At 47.0% G+C, this 20,405-nt stretch overlaps 1 protein-coding gene across 3 annotated transcripts in view; it reads left to right on the top strand.

Annotated features, from left to right (window-relative positions):
• The window catches only part of NFATC2 (nuclear factor of activated T cells 2), a 150,553-nt gene that overhangs the window by 23,603 nt on the left and 106,545 nt on the right, over positions 1–20,405 (top strand). For all 3 annotated transcript variants that reach the window (XM_037810989.1, XM_037810990.1, XM_037810991.1), the window contains exon 3: positions 2,382–2,553. In XM_037810989.1, coding sequence (XP_037666917.1) covers positions 2,382–2,553 — 172 coding nt within the window. The remainder of the gene's footprint in view (positions 1–2,381; positions 2,554–20,405) is intronic.

Raw genomic sequence — 20,405 nt, 5'->3', positions numbered from 1 at the left:
TCCCTACAACATGATTCTATTTAATGATTGGGAGTGGGGAGGAACATTAATATAAAATATGGTTATGATACATACATATTGGCCTTTATTATTTAAACAATCCTTCCCTCTCCATTATATAGCTTGATATGAGAGGTTCTGGGGTTTGGCCAATCCATGCCAGCCAATGCAATATTTTCAAGAATTTTCTATGATAAGTTTGAGAGGGTGGAACATCCAGGGAAGTCTTATGTTACCATTCATCTCGGAGAGCTGGAATTCAAATGCAGCATTTCAGACTGGCTAGGATGGTCCAGTTCTTAGGATTGTATTTCAGTTGCCAAAGACTTATTCCAGAACCAAAAAAATTGATACTTAGAGATATCCTACTGAATCTTCTACTCACTAAATTTTTGACACTTCAAAGGATATTACTACAGGACTGAAGTGGTTTTTTATGAGCCTAATTTTGTAAACATTCGTTTTAAAAATTTAAACTTAAATACATGGTAAGAATAAGGGTATTTAATGTACATAGCTCCTTGGCTATAGGCGAAAACTTGAAGGCATCTTGGTACTGTAACTAAGGTAGAAATAAAAGCACTTTGGATACCCTAAGACTTCAGGGATGGTTGTAGAATTTCTTTGTAAGACGCAATCTGGTTGGGAAGAAGGGATGGGGATTTGCTTGCATAGTGAGGATAGTATTTTAACTCAGATTGGATGTTTAAGTTGGGCTGTGGCACTTGATGGAGCTTTGGAGGTGCTACCCCTTCAGGCCCCCCTTGGTACTCCTTTGATAGAGAAGGAGTAGAATGATTTCATTGCAAGTCCTTAACTGAGACCAATTGATAATGTCAGCCTCTAGCAGCTCAGGGCTTAGTGGGAAAAGACACTCTGATTGGATTAATGATTTCTACCATATGTGCCAGATCAGGACATAGAGACACATATCCATGCATTTGCCGCTTCAAAGCTACTTTGAATATACTTTGAATAAAACTACTCATCCATCCATCCATCCATCCATCCATCCATCCATCCATCCATCCTTTCAATGAGTATTTACTAAGTACCTACTGAATGTCAGGCATGGTCTTGAGATATTCCACAAATGCAATATTTTCTTGGAGCTATTTCTACTAAATGAGTAAGATAAGAGACTGAGTGGGGATGTGTATGGAGAGTTGGACTAGGAGTCAAGAGACATGGTTGGAGCCTTGGCCTTGTCTTGCTCTGTGATCTTGGGAAAAGGTCTTTACCTGTTCTGAGGATAAGAAGGAAGGGTCTAGACAGATCTCCAAGACCTCAGTGAACTCTTAATTACTGTAAATCTAACCACGTATCATGTACCTGATGTGTATGTTGAAACTCTGTAAGAAAGTGAAACTTACCACATGCCCTCAAAGAGCTTATGACTTCAGATGTGAAGGTACACATATCTAATAGCATAACTAAGCTGGGTAATCTACAGGAAATAACTACTCATTTGAAATATATAATGTATTACAGGAAAAATTATAGCTGCTATATAGAGTACTTAGTATGCTTTGCACTTTACATGATCTTAGTATCCCCATTTTACAGTTGAAGAAACTAAGGGAATTAGAGGCACTTGCTCAAAGTTACACAGGTAGTTAGTGGTGGAGCTGGAACTTGAAGCTGAGTATGTAACTCAGTCAAGTTCTTGACCTCTACTCCTCATTTCAGAATAGAGATCTGAGTGGTTGGGCTCGTCCTTACCAAGGCCAGACATCTCCCTGTGGATAGATGTTCTATTTTGACCCTATAAGTAATAATGACTGTGATTGGAAATGGCGTTTTCTCAAAATGTACATTGAGATCATCTGCCATAGAAAGAAGAACTGAAACAACCTTCAGATGCCATTTTCCATGCAGTTATAGGAAGCTGATGATAAGAGAGGTGAAGTTGCTTGCTTAAAGTCACACTTGAAACTTTCAAAGTTTTTAAGTTTTCAAATTGCTTAAGTTAGTGATACCTATGGGTCCCCTGATCCACTCCAGTTTCATTTTTCTACACTCACTCCTCTGGAAAAGGAAATATACTAGCTAGGGGATGTTTTTGAGAGGTGGAAGGTGGATGCTCTTCAAAATTCCCAGAGGAAAAGAAGTTATAACAGAAACATGATAGAACTAACATACATTGAGATTAGCTTCATAAATTAAGATAACAGTCACATTGTCTTCATCAAGATGGAAGAGAAAGCAAAGGAAAATGATGAACTCTGTCTTGTGAAGGCTTCTACCTAGCATGCCAGGGAAATTTGTATCTTTCCCAACACACTTTATTATTCCTATGCCTGTTGGACATGATTTGCAGAAGAGGGGCCGTTTACATTTATTGTACAGGTTTCACACGACTGATTCTCTTCCCCCTTCAGCATCCCAGTGACTGCATCCCTCCCTCCTCTTGAGTGGCCACTGTCCAGCCAGTCGGGCTCCTATGAGCTGCGGATCGAGGTGCAGCCCAAGCCACACCACCGGGCCCACTATGAGACAGAAGGTAGCCGAGGTGCCGTCAAAGCTCCAACCGGTGGCCACCCTGTGGTCCAGGTATGGATTTGAATTCTTTTCCTTCTTTGTCCTTTGTTTGTTACTGGGTGATCTGTTTGTGTTAAGGCACTGCCTGTTGCTTGTTTGACTGAAAGTGTGTCACAGCCTCCTACTCTTCTGAGCGATGGGAAATTTGAGATGGAATTAGTATCAGAAACTAATCCAGCTAATCTTCTTGTGCTCAATAGAGATAGAGATGATATTCACATTCAGGGTACTTCTTCCTCTCTCTTCCTGATTGGGAAGCTGCTAGAGTTGTGCAAAGGTTTGTATGTTGACAAGTCTCTGCAGCCATCATGTTGTGTTTTACATGAGAATCCATTGAGGAAAAAAGAATATGCTTTTTTAAAATACAGAAAAGTAGGAAAAATTAAAATAGCACATAATCAAACTACCTAAAATAACCACTATTAATATTTCAATATATTTCATTTTGCCTTTTATCTATTCATAAACATGACATTCTCTATCACTATATATTTATATATTTGATCTTATAGTGAAGATACTGTATTGTACTCAGATTTTGTTTTTACTTAATATTCCATCAGTATTTCCACCTATTTTTTTCTTAACAAAATATCTCTTATGTCTGTGGCTTTTGATTTAACCTTAAATATTTTTTTCAAAATAAGTAGAGAAATATGCTTTTTTCCACCAAAATAATGAGACTTGAAATATTATTCTTAATTGTAGAGTCTGGGTAACAAGGAACTGCTGACTGGTACCCACCAACCAGCTCAATTAACCAGAACCTTCAATTCATTTAAATTAATATAATTTTAAAAAATTTGCCTTAACGTATAGAAGTGTCCCACAATAAAACCCTGGTTCTTAATTCACAGTGTGCTTTAGAACCCTCTAGAGTAATTGTTAAAAATGAAGATTTGTGAGCATTCCCTGAAATTGCTTAATTAGAAACTACTTGGGTGGAGCACAGACAATTGTTCTTAAAAATAAAACCCCAGATACTCCATAGGTGATTTGGGTGTATACCCCTGGTTAAAGTCTTCTATGATAATATTAGGAACTTATGAATCCTGGCGGTTGCTTTTGCTAAATCTGATGTCTCAGCTATCTAAAGTCTGTTTCTATTGGCTGCTTTTTTTTTCTTGACCGTAATTCACATTTTCCAGTTTCTTTGCATGTCAAGTAATTGTAGATTATTTATTGACATTGTGGATGATAATGTGCACTGTATATTATAGATACTTTGGCTTTTCTTCCTCTGATGGTAGTCCAGTTACTGGCTGATCACCTTAAACTTGTGTGGGCTTGAATTTATACTTCATTAGGATGGATCTGTAGAAAGCTGAAGGTGCTTCCCATGCCGTTCTTACTTGATGGAGCTTAGCTTTCAAACTGTCTCCCCTGTGGATCTGTTGAGGCCTGGTGTTGGGCTTTGTTAGGGTGGGTCTAGATTAGCCCTTATACTAAGGCATGGCCCTAATTCCTAAGGCATGACTTTTGTGGATGCCTGGTGGGGAGGTCTTTCCACTTTGGCTGGGTCAGAACTCCAACATCCCACCATGTGTGTAGGAAAATTGTCCTAGGCAGAGAGCTTGGGTGACCATGGGTTCACCTCATGTTTCCTTTCCCTCAGGAGCCACAGTCTTGTTCCACCTGTTGCCTAATACCTAAAAGCAGTTGTCTTGTGTACGTCTGTCCTGTTTTAGAGTTGTTTATGGTGGGAGGGGTAGTCTGGGACCAGTTTCCCTGTCACAGCCTGGAAGTTGCTTTGTGGAAAAAAATTTGTCTTCATGTCATTATCGCTCTAGACTAATCTCTTCTAGGAAAGGAACCTGCTGGCTTAGAGGTTGCTATTAGTCTATGTGTTTAAGTAAAAACTTTTGGGAGTAAGATAGAGGAACTCATTCACAGCAGATGAGGAGAAGAGAACCGTGTGAGGAGGTGGGAGATTCAATTTAAGGAGAACCTGGACTTGGGAAATAAGGGTCCAAGCTTCCTTTGTTTGCTCCCCCAAGAAGTAGATTCATTCATCATGTATTTGATGAGCACCTGCTCTGTGCCGTGTACTGTGCCCAGTGGTGAAATACACCGGAGAATAAAAAAGCAGCTATGGTCTCTTTCTTCATGGAGCTCATGGTCTAGTGGGGAGTGAGACATTGATTAAATAATTATGCAAATGGTAAAATTAGAAGCAGTGGCAGGTGCCATGAAGAAGTGCAGGTTGCTGTGGGGACGAGCATTGGCTAAGACCTCCCTGAGGGAGAGAGTGGAGCTGAGAACTGAAGGGTCCCTCAGCACAACAGCATGTGCAGATGCCCCGTGGCAGACTGAAGAGGCCACCCCAGGGGAATTTCAGGACCAGCGGGATTGGAGTGTGAGGGCAGGAGGGAGAGGTGGGAGAGGTAGGGATGGGCCAGAGTGTGCGGGACCTGGGAAGCCATGGACGAGTTTGGTCTTGATCCTGAAGATGGGGATAACCACTGAAAGGTCATAAGCAAGAAAGAGGTGATCTGACTTAGGCTCTGGCAAGACCCTGCTGTGATCATTCAGTGGAGAGCAGATTTGAGGGAGGCAGAAGGCAGCCATGGAGAGCATTTAGGAGGCTGTTTCCATGTCTTTTCTTCTTTCAGTGTAGAATTTTCATTCACGGATCATTCAATAATATTTATTGAATACCTACTATGTACCAGGCATGTTTCAGGTTCTGGGATATAGGATGAACAATTCAGTCCCAAATCCTTGCCCCTGTGGAACTTATATTTTAGCAAGATGATGATGATAAAAGTTAGCACTCATGGAGTTTTACTGTATGCCAGACCCTGTTCCAAGAGCTTCACTTGTACTAACACGTCTAGTCCTCATGAGAGCCCGACAAGGTAGGTTACAATTAGCTGAGAGGTCAAGGAACTCGTTCAAGGTCATAGTTATGAAGTGGTGGACCAGGGATGTGGACCCAGATTGCCTGGTGTTACTCACTGCCGAACTCCTGATCTTCCCCGTCTCTCCGCAGACCACTTGTGCAGGGAAGGCCTCGTGGAAAAACCCCACATGCCCCAGGCCTACCCAGATTTTAGATGCTCTCCCAGTTCTAGCACCAGTCACCAGCTAATTGGAGCCCAAACATTCGTTCTTGGGGAGATTCTAGTTGGCCCTGGTTGGAGAGGGGGCTGCTGCTGGTCTAGTTAGCTGTGGTCAGGGAGGTTGTACCATGTGCAGGCTCAGCTCACCTGTTCAGCAGGGGCTGGGGTCATGGGAATTTCTAGAAAATGGAATCAGCTGGATGCACAGCGCAAAAGACATGTGCAGTTCGGCACTGAAAGTTCTCACCCGTCTTTCTTGCCTGTCACTTTGAAAGCCTAGTATATGGTTTGGAAATTTGTAGCCATATCCACAAAAGACACAACGTGGGATGGTGTTTTGTTTTGTTTTATCCTTGAATAGATTGTGTTCTTTTTAAAATGTAATGTGTTAGTCCCTGATTTTCAGCACCGGAGGTCAGTTTTTAAAACTTCTTTGAAAAATGAAGGGGACTTTAACATGATTACTGCTCTTAACCTTTAGGTAGGTGCGAAACCCCTTTTGACATCTGGAGGGTTGCTCTTTTTGTTCCAAAAAGAGTGATGGAGCCCCGCTTTGTAAATTGCCTCAGTGTTTCTGCTGGTTTCTCTCTTGATCTCTTCCTTTCTCCTTCTGTCTCTATATCTATTTCTATTTCTGTATTGCACCACGGCTTCTTTTCCCCTCTCAATTATTTGGTCCCTACTCTTTTACTTTTTATTTGCCACACTGTGGAACTGCAATTTCTTTTTGCATGCCTCCTGGCATTATGTTGCTTCTTTATATAAAAAGCAAATGAAGAAAAAAAAACGAAATGCAAACCATTTAGTTCTCTCTTCTTAAATATAAAATGAAAAGTCTTAAACATAGGTCATGCTTTCCTGTTTCTTTTTTTTCCTTGAACATCACTTGGTCTTGGAAGAAACTTTCCTCCAAACCTTAAGTACTTTCCACATCTCATGACTCATTTGCTTGGCGAGGATTTTGTTGAAAACCCACTGTGTGCCAACCTGTGCTAGGCAGCGTGGTGTGATGACGGGTGAGGTGGACACGGTTCTTGCTTTGATGGGGCTCAGGTGCTGTCGGAGGTGGATGCAGACGAGGATGGTTTGGTGTGACTGCTGCTGAGGTGTGGGTGAGTCAAGGAAGCACTGGGAGCCCAGAGAAGGTGCTCCACAACGGCTTCCCAGGCTTATACCTGGATTCTAAGATAAGATGTGCTGGCTGATAAGGAACTCATCCATTAGATTCACAGCTTGGGGGTAACTGCTCCAACAAAATGAACCACACTAAGAGAAGGTACTTGGAAGACGTCCTGGAGAGGGGGCGCCTCTCTGAGGAGCTGACCTATAAGCTGAGACCTGGAGCAGGGGAGAGAGCCAGCAGAGAGGCGAATGACGTCCTCCGTCCCTCTTTTGGTGGGAGTGGGGGAGTGTTCTAGGCCCCGAGCGTGGCACGTGCCAAGGCCCTGAGGCAGGGAAGAGCGTGGTGTCTTCGAGGAACTGAAGGAAGGTCAGTGTCACTGAAGTTTACGTTGGAGAGTGACAGGGATGTCAGGGCCAGGCAGTGCCGAGCTCATAAGCCAAGGTAAGGAGCCAGGGTTCTATTCCAGGGCAAGGGGAAGGAGTGATGGATTTTGAGTAGGAGAGGAACATGATTCTGATTTAATGTTTTAAGATCACTCAGGTGCTCTCTGGAGACAGGTTTAGAGGGGGTCAAGGGAGAAAGCAAAGGGATGAGCTTATTAGGCTGTGGTGGGGCCAAGTGGTGAAACGGCAAGGAAGGGGGTGTGGACTGGGGGGTGGCAGGACAGGGAGGGGCAGCGGGCTGCATTCTGTGGTGTGCTCTGCAGGACTTGATGCTGGCTTGGATATGGGAGATGAAGGAGAAACTGGGTGGATGATTCAGTGGGACACACTTGGAGAGGAAGGAGCATTTTGGGGAAAGATCAAGAGTTTAGTTTGGAACATAGAGAGTGCGCAGGATTTATGAGGTGTCCAGGCAAAGATGTCACATAGGAAGTTGGACATACAAGCCTGGAGCTCAGAAGCAAAATCCTGGACTTGCTAACTCTCAGGCCTGTGTACTAGCAGAAGACCACAGGCTCAATCATGAAGGCTTGCAAGGATCCACTTGTAAGGTTTTATTTCTTGCACCCTTAAAACCAACCTGCATTTCTCCAGAATCAATGGACTAAGGAGCAAACCAAAAAAGAGATTGGAGTCACCAGGGTCACAAACTGACAAGCTCGTGGGGATAGCTAATTAAAGGAAATGACTGAATTGGCCAAATGGGGGCTCAAAGAGAATGGTGGGGGCCAGGCCACAGCAGGTGTGTGTCTTGTCTCAAGGAGGTGGCCCCTATTCAGCACCTGCCAGTCGTGACATGTGGCAATACGGACCTAGCGTTGCTAAGTTTTCCAGACGTTTTCAAGATGGGCTAGGAATCGGAACTTTTAACAGGAAATTTCTTACTTGTAAGTTTTGGCTGCTAATTCAAACTTTGGTTTAGAGTTGGCTCAAGGCTGCTGGGTCACATCCTCTGGGGATCAGTAAGGACCGTGCTACCTCAAGGTTTATCGACTGGAAAAGGAGATACGGGCGGGACTATATTTATATGATTTCTAAGAATTGTCCAGGTGAGGAAAGTGCACTGTTTGCTGCCAGATCCAGGTTGTTTCTCCTCAAAAAACTAAAAAAATCACTGCAATGGAATGAGTCTAAAATTTGTTCTGGAGAAACAGGGAATCTTAATTCACTGGCCACTTGATTTACCTCAAAAGAGCCACCACTCTTTTGGCAGCGTGCCTCTGTCTATTCCTCATTCTATTTCAGGACAGGATACCAGGGTCTTTTGACAGACAAAACTTCCATTCAAAGGCAGCTTTGCAAGACTGGACTTTAAGCGTTTCCATAGCTCTTCGGCTTATGGGATCAAATAATAGCCCAGTTGAGAATGGCCTGTATAATGCCACTGTCATTTACTCCCTTCCCTGGCTGCTTTAGACCCTTGACCACGGCCCTGAGCAGGAACTCTACGCAGAGGGCACTTCGTTAAACTTCTGATCCATCCTTGTGCCAGCGTTTGCAAAAAAAAGTTGTCCTTCCCTCTCTGGGACATATTTTCAACTAAAAGAATGACCAGAAAGTCAGAGAATCCATGTATGAGAAGGTTTAACCATAGCATTCACCTCCAAAGACAATGGTCTTGATTCTTTCACACAGATGTTCAGCTACATGGAAAAAACATGGGTAGTTCCTTTAGGAAAAAATCCTTGTAGATGCAGAAACCAAATCGCTGTTTCATCCCAGGGAACAGGGAGGTGCTTCACCAGGTGAGGAGTGGGGGGCCGGGGGTACACCAGCCCAGGTCACTGTCTCCCAAGCCAGAGGAGGCTGGTAAAGTGTCTACCTTTTCACTCGTAAAACAGATGATGGGGCGGTGATTTGCATCCTGTTGAGTTTCAGCTTTTGTACTATCTGTGACTCACTGTAAATTATATTTAAGAAAGGGAAGGAAGAAGCCAGACGGGGTTTTCTCTTTACTAGGTAAAGTTGGAATCGTAACACTCAGTGGTGTTTCTTCAGCCACTGACTGGACATGTTGGCTTCTATTGGACTAATAAAATTTTGTGCTCGGTGAGGCCCACCCCCCACTGCTTTCAAGACATGAAACAGGAAGCAGGTCTTGCGGATGCTAATTTGTCCCACTCAGGGCTGCTTTGCCTGTTCTTACAGAAGGGTTCAACCAGGCCTTCTGGAGAGGGAAAGGAAAAGCGGAATGAAATGCTGATCAGGCGGCTCATGTGTCAGCAAAGTTTGTTCTGAGGTCATGGGGGGTTCATTTGTTCATTCATTCATTTATTCAAAGTATTTACTGAGCACCTACTCTGTGCTGGATACCTTCAGCAGTGAACAAAACAAACAGAAGCTCTTGCTCCATATGGAGCTGACGTTCCAGTTGCTGGGAGACAAGCAATAAATCTAACAAATAGGAAAATTAAAAAGTATGTTGGGAGGTGATTAGTACTTTTGGGAAATAAATCCCAGGACAAGGGGAATTGGGAGTGCTGCCCTGTTAGATTTTCAATAGAGCTGTCAGGTGAGGCCTTTCTGAGAAGGTGACCCTTGGGCAAGGAAGGAGGTGAGGGAGGTGAAGATTCAGGCATCCGGGGAGGAGAGTTCCAGGAAGAGGACCTGCCAGGGCGAAGTCCAGTGTGAGCGAAGGACAGAGAGGGGCCTGGGTGGGACAAGCACAGGGAGCCAGGGCAGAAGAGGAGGAGATGGAGGCTGAGAGGGTTGGGGGCAGGCAGATGGCGGCCCTTGGAGACAGGATTTGTGCTCAAGTGGGGTGGGAGCCAGGAGGGACGGATCTGGTGTAGGGTCTAGTAGGATCCCTCTGGCAGCTGAGCCGATGGGAGCAGACTGTAGGGGATGAGGGGGGCGGAGGGCAGCTGTGAGGAGCTGCTGCAGGGATCCGGGCCCAAGGGTGGCGGCTGGACCATGGTGGTCAGAGTTTTGGGGAGGTGCCTGAGTGAGAGGCATGGGCATGGCTGGTGGTCTGCAGGAGGCTGTAGCCTTGGGAAAGGCCAAATCTTCACGGTTGAGCATCTTCTAGGGGTGCCTTGATGCGGCCCTTTCCGTTTTAAAGATGGGGAAACTGAGGCTCAAGAGAGGGTGAGGTGGGGTATAGCAGAATGGAGTGTGCACGGTGTGTGTTCTGGGGCCAAGTTGGGAAGGAACTGCCTCAGCATCCTCTCCTAGTCTATACTGGTCTCGTGATTTATAACCACCGGTGATTACTTTATTTAAAAAGAGTGCAGTTCAGACCCAGTGCACCTGGGGGCTAGATGCGGCCCCTGTATATGACCTTGACTGAAGGCTGAGTGGTCAGGGGGAGGCTTGCAAAGGACTCAGGGCTGGGGCCGGGTCTCCAGGGGTGACTGGGCAGAGAAAAGGAGAGGGGCTGCCAGGGTGGGGGTGTAGACAGGTGAGGAGGTGTGAACCAAGGACGCATGGTAATATGTCTTCATAGCAAAGCTACACCAATGATAAGGGGTGCTCTCATTTCACTTTAGAAGATAAACGGTTGTGAATGAGCATCAGGAGAACCTTCTCTCAAACAGGCAGAAAACAAAGCCTCCAGAGCCTTGGAGAAACAAATGCTCCAAAGAAAGAGATTAGATGTGAAACTTGCAATACCTATACACATATATAAATTATATATATGTGTGTGTGTATATATATACACACACACACATAAACATGTATATTCACATGCATACACATGTAAATGATACACACTCACATATATAAATGATATATTTTCACATTTTTGCACCTAGATGTGTATATATTTATAATAAATTGTGTGACCCCCTCCATTTTTACTCATTTTATTTTTTATTTTCTGTTCTTTAATATGTAGTCATTGTTTTTAAAATGCAAGAAAATATAAAAAAGAAACTAAAAGGCACCATTTATCCCCCAGAGAGAAATGCAGTTATTGTTTTGGCGCATTTCCCTGCAGTCTTTTTTTCTGTGCTTGCATACTTCATTAAGCTCAGAGTAGCCACTCCTTGCCCTCCTTAACGTAACTGAGTCTCTATCGGGTTATTTTGACGCCACCAGGAAAAAATAAAAGCATTTGCCAAGATCCAGGCATGGTTGGGCAGTGCTTCAAGTGCCTTCCGCGTAGTAGCGGATATCACCTTCCGTACTCCTAGGCAGTACTTGGAGGCACCGAGAGTTTAAGTAACTTCCCTAAGGGCCACACAGTAAGTGGCAGAGGCAGGAACTGGACACCGGCTCCTCACTCCAAAGCCCATGCTTGTAACTACTTCCGCCACAAAGAAGAAATAGAAAGCTGTGATGACCCTGAGATAATTTTCCAGGTAGCTCCTAGGGGCCTTTATTGCTGCTGAAGTGTTTTTTTTTTAAATTCATGAACGAACTCCTGTCTGCTGGAGGATCCAATCACGTTGTGCGTCGCTCTGGCGCTGCCGTCTGTGCGCCGCCCACGTGGCTGCCTTCTTGCCCTGCGATTGGCCGCGGCAGCCGCAGCCCCCCCACCCCCAGCGCCGGCAGAAGCACGGCGGTGGGGCAGGTGCGCCGGGGCGGGGGGCTCGGGTCGGGTCGGCCACGCTCGTCCAGGTGCGAGGGGCTGCGGCCCGCGGAAGCCTGTGCAGCTGCCCTGGAGTTCTGAGACCTCAGCACCCTTCCGGGAGGTCCGTTCTCAGGTGCTGACGGTGATCAGAACCGGCTTTCCGCCGAGTTCTCACTTCATTGTGACCCGAATGAGGATAAAATGACGCCCCGCGGCCTCAGTTTCCCCAAGGGAAAATTGGAAAGCATGTTACTTCTCTTGCAGGATTTTTTACAGGCACGACACTCAGTACAGTACCAAGTGCAGACTGCTCTGGTTTCTTTTCGAAATTAATCTTTGAGTAGGAAACGCCCTCACAGGGTGTAGAATTTAAAATGAACAAGAGAACACAGAGCCAGGTCTCCCTCCCACCTGTTCCCAGACTGCCACCTTCTCTCCCTGTCTCCTGTTCTCCTGCGTCTGACCAGAGGTGGTCTCTGTGTATTCTTGTGCTTGTATTTATTGTAATTGTCATCATCATCATAATTTAAAAAGGACTTGGCCGAATGCCCAGTACATTGCAAATTCCCAATAAATGACCGAGGCGGTTACTATTGCCACTCTTAAAAGGGCATTGCATTTTGATTTTCCAGATAGGAATTGAAGCTTAATTGATCTTCTGGACATCACTCCTTTAGCCAAATAGACCTTTCTCCGTGGAACTTAGGGTTCTATTAAGTGAATTCCATTTTCCCTTTGCACATTTCTTATAAAACTGAAAATACTGTTCTAGTGAATACAGGTTTTGAAACTTGTATCAGCTAAGTGTTTATTAAGTTTGGATTTACCTGACCCCAAGGCTTTGTGATGTAAAACTATCAGCGTATATTAAAATTGGCAAAGGAAATTTTATTATGAAAGAACATTTTATTAGGACAATTTCCAAACACACCGCAAAGTTTTGCAGTGAACACCCATAAACAAACCACTTAGATTCTACCAGTAACAGTTTACCACACACTGGCATTATCACAGATCTCTCTCTCTAGCCTTCCTCCAGCCACCAGAAAATGATGTAACTAGATCTGAACAATGGATATATTAGCCAGAGTATGGCGCCATGGTTGAAATGTAGCAACGAGTTTTGAGTAGGATGGTGGGTGGTTCTCCTTGTATCTTTTATTTATTCAACAAATGTTGACCAGGCTTCTACCACGTGCCTGCTGTTCCTTACTCAGAGTTTGGTCCAGGACCAGCATAGTGGGAATCACCTGGGAGCTTGTTAGAAACATAGAATCTCAGCCCCACCCCGCAGCCTGCTGAGTCAGAAGCTGCATTTTACAAGACCCCCAAGTAGTTCATAGGCACATAAAAGTTTGAGACACACTATCATAGGACAGGGGTCGTCAGACCACTGCCCGTGTGCCCAATCCGACCTGCCATCTTTTTTGTAAATAAAGTTTTAATGGGACACAGCCATGCCTATTTGCATTGTCTACGACTGCTTTAGTGCTGCAAGAAGCAGAGCTGAGTAGTTGCCACAGAGATGTATGGCACAGAGCCTAAAATATTTACCATCTGTACTTTATAGAAAAAGTTTGCTGGCCCCTGTGCAAGGAGATGGAGAGAGAGCAGGGAACAGAACAGACAGAACTCCCCGCTCTCTCTGGTGAACGATGTCCTGGAAGTTTGGGCCTCCTGGTGGAGGGAGACAGACAATAAGCAAATAAAGAGACAATCTCTCTGGTGATAAAAAGCAAGAAGAAGGAAAATAAGGCAGGAGGGGAGATGGAAGGTGATTGCGAGGCAGAGGTTGAGGAGGTACTGTTTTTGGGAAGGCCTTTCTGAGGATGTGCCTTGGAACAGAATCTTGAGTGCAGCGAGGGACTGAGCTGCGTGGCCCTCTTGGCGGGACAGTCCTCTAGGAGAGGGAACAGCCAGGGCGAAGGCCGTGAGGCAGAAGTGTGCGTGGTGCTTTGAAGAACAGCAAGGGGGAGTGAATGAGAAGACAGTCGAGGAGATCTGTAAGATGGTGCACCATGGTGGTGGGGCTTTGGATTTTCTTTGAGATGGGAAGCTGCTGGAAGGTTTTATGCAGAGGAGTGACGTGATCTGACTTATATTTTAATCCAGGGGTTGGTAAACTAGGGCCCATGGGCCACATCCAGCCTGTTGCCTGTTTTTGTAAATAAAGTTTTATTGGAACACAGCTGCTGATTTGCATTGTCTGCAGCTGCTTTTGAGCTGCCCTGGCAGAGTTGAGGAGTTTTGGCAGAGACAGAGTGGCCAGCAAAGCTGAAAATAATTACTACCTGGCCCTTTACAGGAAAAATTTTGCTGATTCTATATTAATAGGATGGCTGCAAGGAGAAGAGGTTGAAAGGGGCAAGGGTGGGAGCAGAGGAGCCAGTTGGGAAGTTATTGCAGTTACCCAAGTGGAGAGATGATGTGGGCTTGGACCAGGTGGAAGCAGTGGAGACGGAGAGGATTGGTGAGTGTCTGCAATTTTTTTTTGCTTTTTTGCTTTTTCCCATTTTCTATATTCCCCTTGAGTGGGTCCTGTGGTGGACTGAGTTGTGCACCCAGATTGGACATGTGCTTGGTCTTGGTCCACATTCTGCTGGGTGGGGCCCGTGGTAAATAGGATCTCTTGAAGCTGTCACCTCATTTAAGGTGTAGCCCAGCTGAATCAGGTTAGGCTTTAATTTGGAATGCTGGAATCTTTTAGAAGCAGAATGAAAAAGAATGAATGAAATGAAAGAGAGAAAAAGCCACATAGAGGAGAAGCAGCAGAAGTCAGTGGAACCCAGAAGAGAAAGGAGAGTTTATTCTTACATTCAAAAACTGTCTACTGGGTACCAGCTTTGTGCCAGGCACTGGGCTGGGTGCTGGGGCCACAGCATTGAGCAACACAGACTGCGTCCCTGCCCCCGAGAAGCTGACAGACTGGTGGGGGAGACAGATACACAAGTTACTGAAGCTTCAGATGGTTGTGCGTGCTGCAGACAAGGCACGGGTGCTGGGGGTGGACGAGGACTGCGAGGCAGCCAGGCTGGGGGGGCCTCTCCAAGGTGGCGTGGGAGGCAGTGAGCCAAGCATAGAGGAGGGCCATCAGGCAGAGCCTGGCATGGCCTGGAAGGGAAGGGCCTCAAAGCCGTCTTCCCTTTGGGTGTGGGCTTGGGGTTCCAATTTGATGATCCACAGCAAGTTCTTCAAGTGACAAGGAAGATCTTTAACCAAACCAAAATTTGAATTCTGATACTTACATTTTCTGTCGCTCCATGGCAGAAAAAAATCTGTTTCTCTGCTTTCGGTTGCCCTAAACGCAGAGCCTGAGACAAGGATTTGGGGGCAGGTAATTCACTTGAGCAGTGATCCCAGGAAAGGGGCAAGAAACTAGGAAAAGGGGTGGGAGAGGCAGTGAAGAGGCATATGGAGCTGGTTCCTGCTGTAGATAATGGGGGATCCCGGGGGTACCTTAGGATCTACCTCGGAACTCTCCCTCCGAAGCACAGGAGGCTGGGCATTTACGTGCCCACTCCTGCCCCCGTTATGGAAGGTCACCCGCCTTCCAGGCTGTGACTGTTGTGGGCTGAGCAAGCATTTATGCCCGGAGGGGAAGCCACTGTGCTTGGGAACTGACCCCTGCACTGCAGCTGGAGTCAGGGGGATAAGGTGATGTGACATGAGTCACCAGTTGTATCTGCTGTACACACAAACAAATTTGCCTTGGACAGGTTAGCCTTAGGAGTTGGAGCTCACTGGTACTTAAAATCCTCAGGTCCTTAGTCCACCTTGGCCACTGGAGCAAGAATGGAGCCAGCCTGATTCAGGAGTTAAGTAGTGACAGTGAACATGGGGTATGATTTCCGTATGACCTGTGCTGTGGCATTTCAGTGCCTTTTATAAGATCATGGAGTATAGACAGAGGTCCCCAGCTCACAACTTGGGAAAATCTTCTCTGTGCCAGTGGGTACAGTTGGGCAGGTTGTGCACTCTGCAAGGACACTGCATCTCATGAAGGCGCCTTTCGCGTTTGCATATATATTTAGGCAATATTCTGACACGTGCCTGTAAAGCGTACAGAGGAAAAGATGTCTCTTACTAATCTGCACAAAAGTTCCAGATACGACAGCAATGGCCCTGGTGGTATAATTCTTTAATAGAGAAAAGCACTGGCCTCTCAGTTCATTTACAGTGCCTGCCTGGCCCCTTAAAGCATTCAAGTTTAATTCTTGATAGCAAGAAAAACATCTCTGCTAGACTAACAGACTCTCCTTTCTTGCAGATGGGTTTTCTGTTGCCCTCTCCTTCCCGCCCTCTAATGGACCTGCATGCCTGGGACAGTGGGGGAGTGTCGGGTTGCCCCTCGGCTTTCACCTCTGTCTCAATCTTGCTGCGCAACCTCGGCCCACACACGCCCTGGGGTGTGAGAACCTTGGCTCTAAGACAGGAGGGTAGTGCTCAGTAAACTCCCCACTCTCACCTTTAGGAGAGTCTATGACTCAGATTAGTGGGTATCACCAAGTAGAAGCGCGTGTGTTTAGTTTTCTTGTCTTTGAGGTAGGAGTTGCAGCTTCTCTTCAACTTGGCTCACCGTAAATTGCATGGTTTCCTAGCTCTGGGGTTGATTCATCCAGTGACTTGAGGCTGTTTCTTTAGAGTTTGGGGAAGATTATGTTAGAAGAATACTTAGAAACCATCTAGTCGAATGACTAGTATGTCTCATTCAGTTAGTTTACTGCAGGTTTTGGTTACCATTTTACTGAGGACTTCAGCTCCCATTTTACTGAGGGCTTTCACTGCCATTTTACTGAGTGCTTTCTCTGTGCTTTTACTGAGTGAAAATTGTCCTATTTAGTCTTCACAATTAGTTCTGGAGGAAGGGATCATCATCATTAGTTTGTACATGACCAAATTGAGGCTCAGAAAGATGATGTGAATTGTGAAGATTTAAGTTGGCAGAGGCACAACTCAGATTATTAAAAGCATGGGTTTGGAATATGTTATTTATTGAACCTGAACAATACCCAGACATTATCTACGCACTAATGTGCATTATGCATCGTAACCCTATGAATTCCGAATGAGAAAACCAAGCCCCTTAGACATGTGTGATGGGCCCAAGGCCGTAGGCCCCTCGCCAGTCCCTTCCCCACACGGCAGCCAGAGGGATCCACTCACAAGGTGGACTGGCCACTTCTCTGTTCTGAAGCCCCCCCACCCCCACCCCCCATCCCCGGCTCCTTTCTTAGTCCACGCAGTCTCCTCCTACAACCTGCAAGGCCCTCTGTCAGCTGGTTCCTGCCGCCTCTACTTGTTTCTCACTCCACTGGTACCCTAGTAGCTGCCATGTTATTCCTTAAACACTTCCAAGTATCACCTCCTTAAAGAGCTTTTCCTCGTTCCTCTATCAAAATAGCCATCTCTCTCCCTGCCGTCTTCTGTCCCTCTACTTGTGTGTTTTTTTTTTTCATAGCATGATATTTTCTTCCTTCCTCCTTTCCCTCCCTCCTTCCTCCCTCTGTCCCTTCTCTCTGTCCTCCTCTGCTGCATCATCCATCCATCCATCCATCCACCCATCCGTCCTCCCACCCGCACATCAGTGCTCCACCCTCACTCCCAAGCCCAGTGTCTGTCACGCAGTAGGTACTTAGCCTACTGTCCGCACGGCTGTCAAGTGGGAGCCGACACAGTTGCTTTGAGGCACGGCCAAGCCCGGGTGGGCCTCAGCCTCTCGGAGGAGCAGTGCCCTGGGGGTTCAGGCCATGGCTGTCCTGACGCAGGCAGCTCCTCTGTGGCTCTCTTGTGCTAAAGGAAAGGAGGAAGGAAGTGACAATTAAGAAGGACCAATTCAGTTCACTCGGATATGCCCAGGCTTTCTCTGCCCCTCGTCCCTGGGACCAGCGTGACTCGGGATGCCTGCGGCCACGGAAGTCGTGACTTGATGGGACAGGCACAAGTTAGTTTTATAATGATTAAGAAGAAAAAAAACCTTATTTTTCACTTTCCTTTTTTAATCAAGAAGTATGTCGTGGGTGTTCCCTTGTGGTTTTTCAGTCAAAGAGACGATTGTTTTCGAGCTCCGAGTTCCCTGGGGGCTGCTGCTTTGCGCGTGTGTAACTTTAACTTAGAACTAATGCTTTTAGGGCTGTGCTGGGCTCGGGGGTCCTGGATCCAGCCACGAACAAGGCACCGAGCTTGTTTATTGTGTCTGAAGTGCTGTCTCGGCAGAGGCCACCTCCCAGTTCGCACCCTGTCTTCTTCCTGTTCCGGATAACCCCGTCCACAGCCCACTCCTGCCCCTTCCTGCCACAGCTCCCCTTTTCTCCCGGACAAGCAAGGGGCAGGTGGGGGCGGGCGGCTGAGCTGCTGTGGTAGAAGGCAGGAGCTGCAGGACCTGGGCTCTGAGCAAATTGCACCCAGAGGCGAGGCAGAATCACTGATGAGCATCTGAAGCCAAAACCGGGGCTCCTGTGCAGGGATTGAAGCGAAAGTGGTTTAGCAAAAGTGGTTTGGAAAGTGTATTGCCAGGTAGCAGGCAGACTTAGGGATCATTGCCTTGTTGGGGGCCTGGGTGCAAGGCCAGCCCCTGTCCCCTCTGAGGGCCAGGACGGGAGTGACGTTTCTCAGCAGAGGCTTTGCATCGCCTCTTGAGCCCGTCTGCAAATCCCCAGCTGGGTTGCTGAGCATGGAGTGGATTCTAACCCCAGCTTGGGGCCTTTTAGGAGAAATCTAGGAGGGCAGGCTGAGCAGTGATGTTTATTCAGTCAACAAATATTTCCTGAGTGATGGCTGTGTGACTTGGATATGGGGAGAGATGAAATGCAGGCCCTGCCCTCAGGGAGCTCTCAGTCTGCTTGGAGAGACCAATATGGAATGATTGGTTTCTCAAGGGAGGCAGTTTAACCAGGGTTAGAACCAGACAACTTGGGTTCCAATCCTGGCTCTGCCACTTACTGACTGTGTGTCATTAAGCAAGTTTCTTAACCTCTCGTGCCTATACAGTGGGATGGTTATAGTAACCAACCTTCTAGGATTGTTGCGAGGTAATGAACATAAAGAGATGATGAATGTAAAGCATGAAACCGAGGGCCTGGCAGTGTGAGTCCAATAAATGTTAGTGACTGTTATCTGTTTACTGAGAAAAGGGCTATAATAGAGAGAAAGGGTGAGGGTCTGTGAGGCAAACTGCTCACTCTGCCTCAGGTAGTCCAGGACAGCTCCTTGGAGGTGGTGACATTTGAATGGAGCCTTGAAGGATGAAGGGGAAGAAGGTTTCAGGCTGCAGGGAGGGAGCACCGTGCTGAGAGCTCAAGGCCTGATGCTAGGCCACAGGTGGGCTTGGGCCCACTCAATATTTTGAACAGTTGACACTGGATACCAACATATGCAAACAGAGACTGCTCATAAAAAGTTGGATTTCTGGCTGATGCTGGAAATCAGAAGATCTGGCACCATTGGACCCACTTCTGGCAGCAGGTGTCGGAGGCTGAGCATCAGACGTCCTCCCTTGGGATTGAGCCTGGGCGCCCCAGATCCCCCCAGTCCCAGTGCAGCCTGATTCTCTCATCGGCTTTTCTGGGCATCTTGTTGGGGAGCCTGGAATGCTGCTTTGGAAGCTGCTTTGGGAAATGCTTAGAAAAATAAGAAGCGTCCCCAGATGGATTTCATGTTCTCCCCAGCTCATGCTGTCTGTGTTTGTCTTTTTTCCTGCTGCCTCCCCTCCTCACCTGCCTCTTCTGGTTTCCTTCATGAACCCCAACCGCTTCCCCTCCGAGCCTCTCCCAGCCCCGCTGACTGAGGCTGGGTAACGTGCTTATTTGGGCTCCCTAGAGAAGGAACCCACTGGACAGGTGTGGGACCTGCTCCTTTTCTGTCCTGCCATCCCACCCCCCAATCCTTCCAGTCACCTGTGACCATCAGGTATGTGAGTTTCTGCCCGGGACCGATGCTTTCCCTGGTGGCCAGCTTGCCCTCCGGGAGAGTGTCCTCAGGGGAGAGCCCCTGACCAGCTGGAGAGTCGGTAGTGCCCTTGCCCAACCCATTTGAAATAAGGGCCTTCATTTAGAAAAGGAGGGTGAAACCCTAGGCCGCCTCCCCTTGGCAGCCTCCGACACCTGCACCAGGAGCATCCTCTAAGGTCCAAGCAGCCTGGGAGGGGAGAGGGCGCACTTTTCCTTGCTCAGAGTGGTGCGTTTGGCTCTGTGGCCGAGGCTGTGGGGCTCTAGGAGACTTCATAAATAGAAATCCAAATGGGAGTCTGTTCATTCGTTCATTCATTCATTCATTCTTTCACTCATTCATTCACGGAAAGACTATTTTCTAAGCGAATGAAGCAGATGTGATTGCTGTCCTGAAGGCCCTTAGGGTCAGGTCAGAGGAGCAGATGGATATTACTCAAATAACCACTCAAATAATTGCAGCAACGGTTCATGGTATCTTGAGAGCATCAGACCAGGGAACTGACCCTGTCGGGGATGCCAGGGAAAGCTTTGCTGCAGGAGTGGCCCTTAAGCCAGGTGGGCAGAGATTAGTAGGGAACAAAGGGTGGAGGAGTGTTCTGGCAGCAGGGGCAGGGTGGGAGGGGGCACGGCGGGAGTGAGGACTAGAGCAGGGCTCTCACCTGCCACCCTGTTGATGCGTGGGCAGTCTGCGGGGGAGGGAGCTGCCCTGTGTACCGGGGGCTCTTACCGCATGGCGGGAGCACTCCCCAGCCTTACGAACCAGAAATGCCCCCA

This window comes from Choloepus didactylus, chromosome 19, assembly GCF_015220235.1.
Source record: "Choloepus didactylus isolate mChoDid1 chromosome 19, mChoDid1.pri, whole genome shotgun sequence".
NCBI lineage: Eukaryota > Metazoa > Chordata > Mammalia > Pilosa > Megalonychidae > Choloepus > Choloepus didactylus.
The sequence above is the reverse complement of the archived record's forward strand: the minus strand, read 5'-3'. Positions and strand labels throughout refer to the sequence as shown.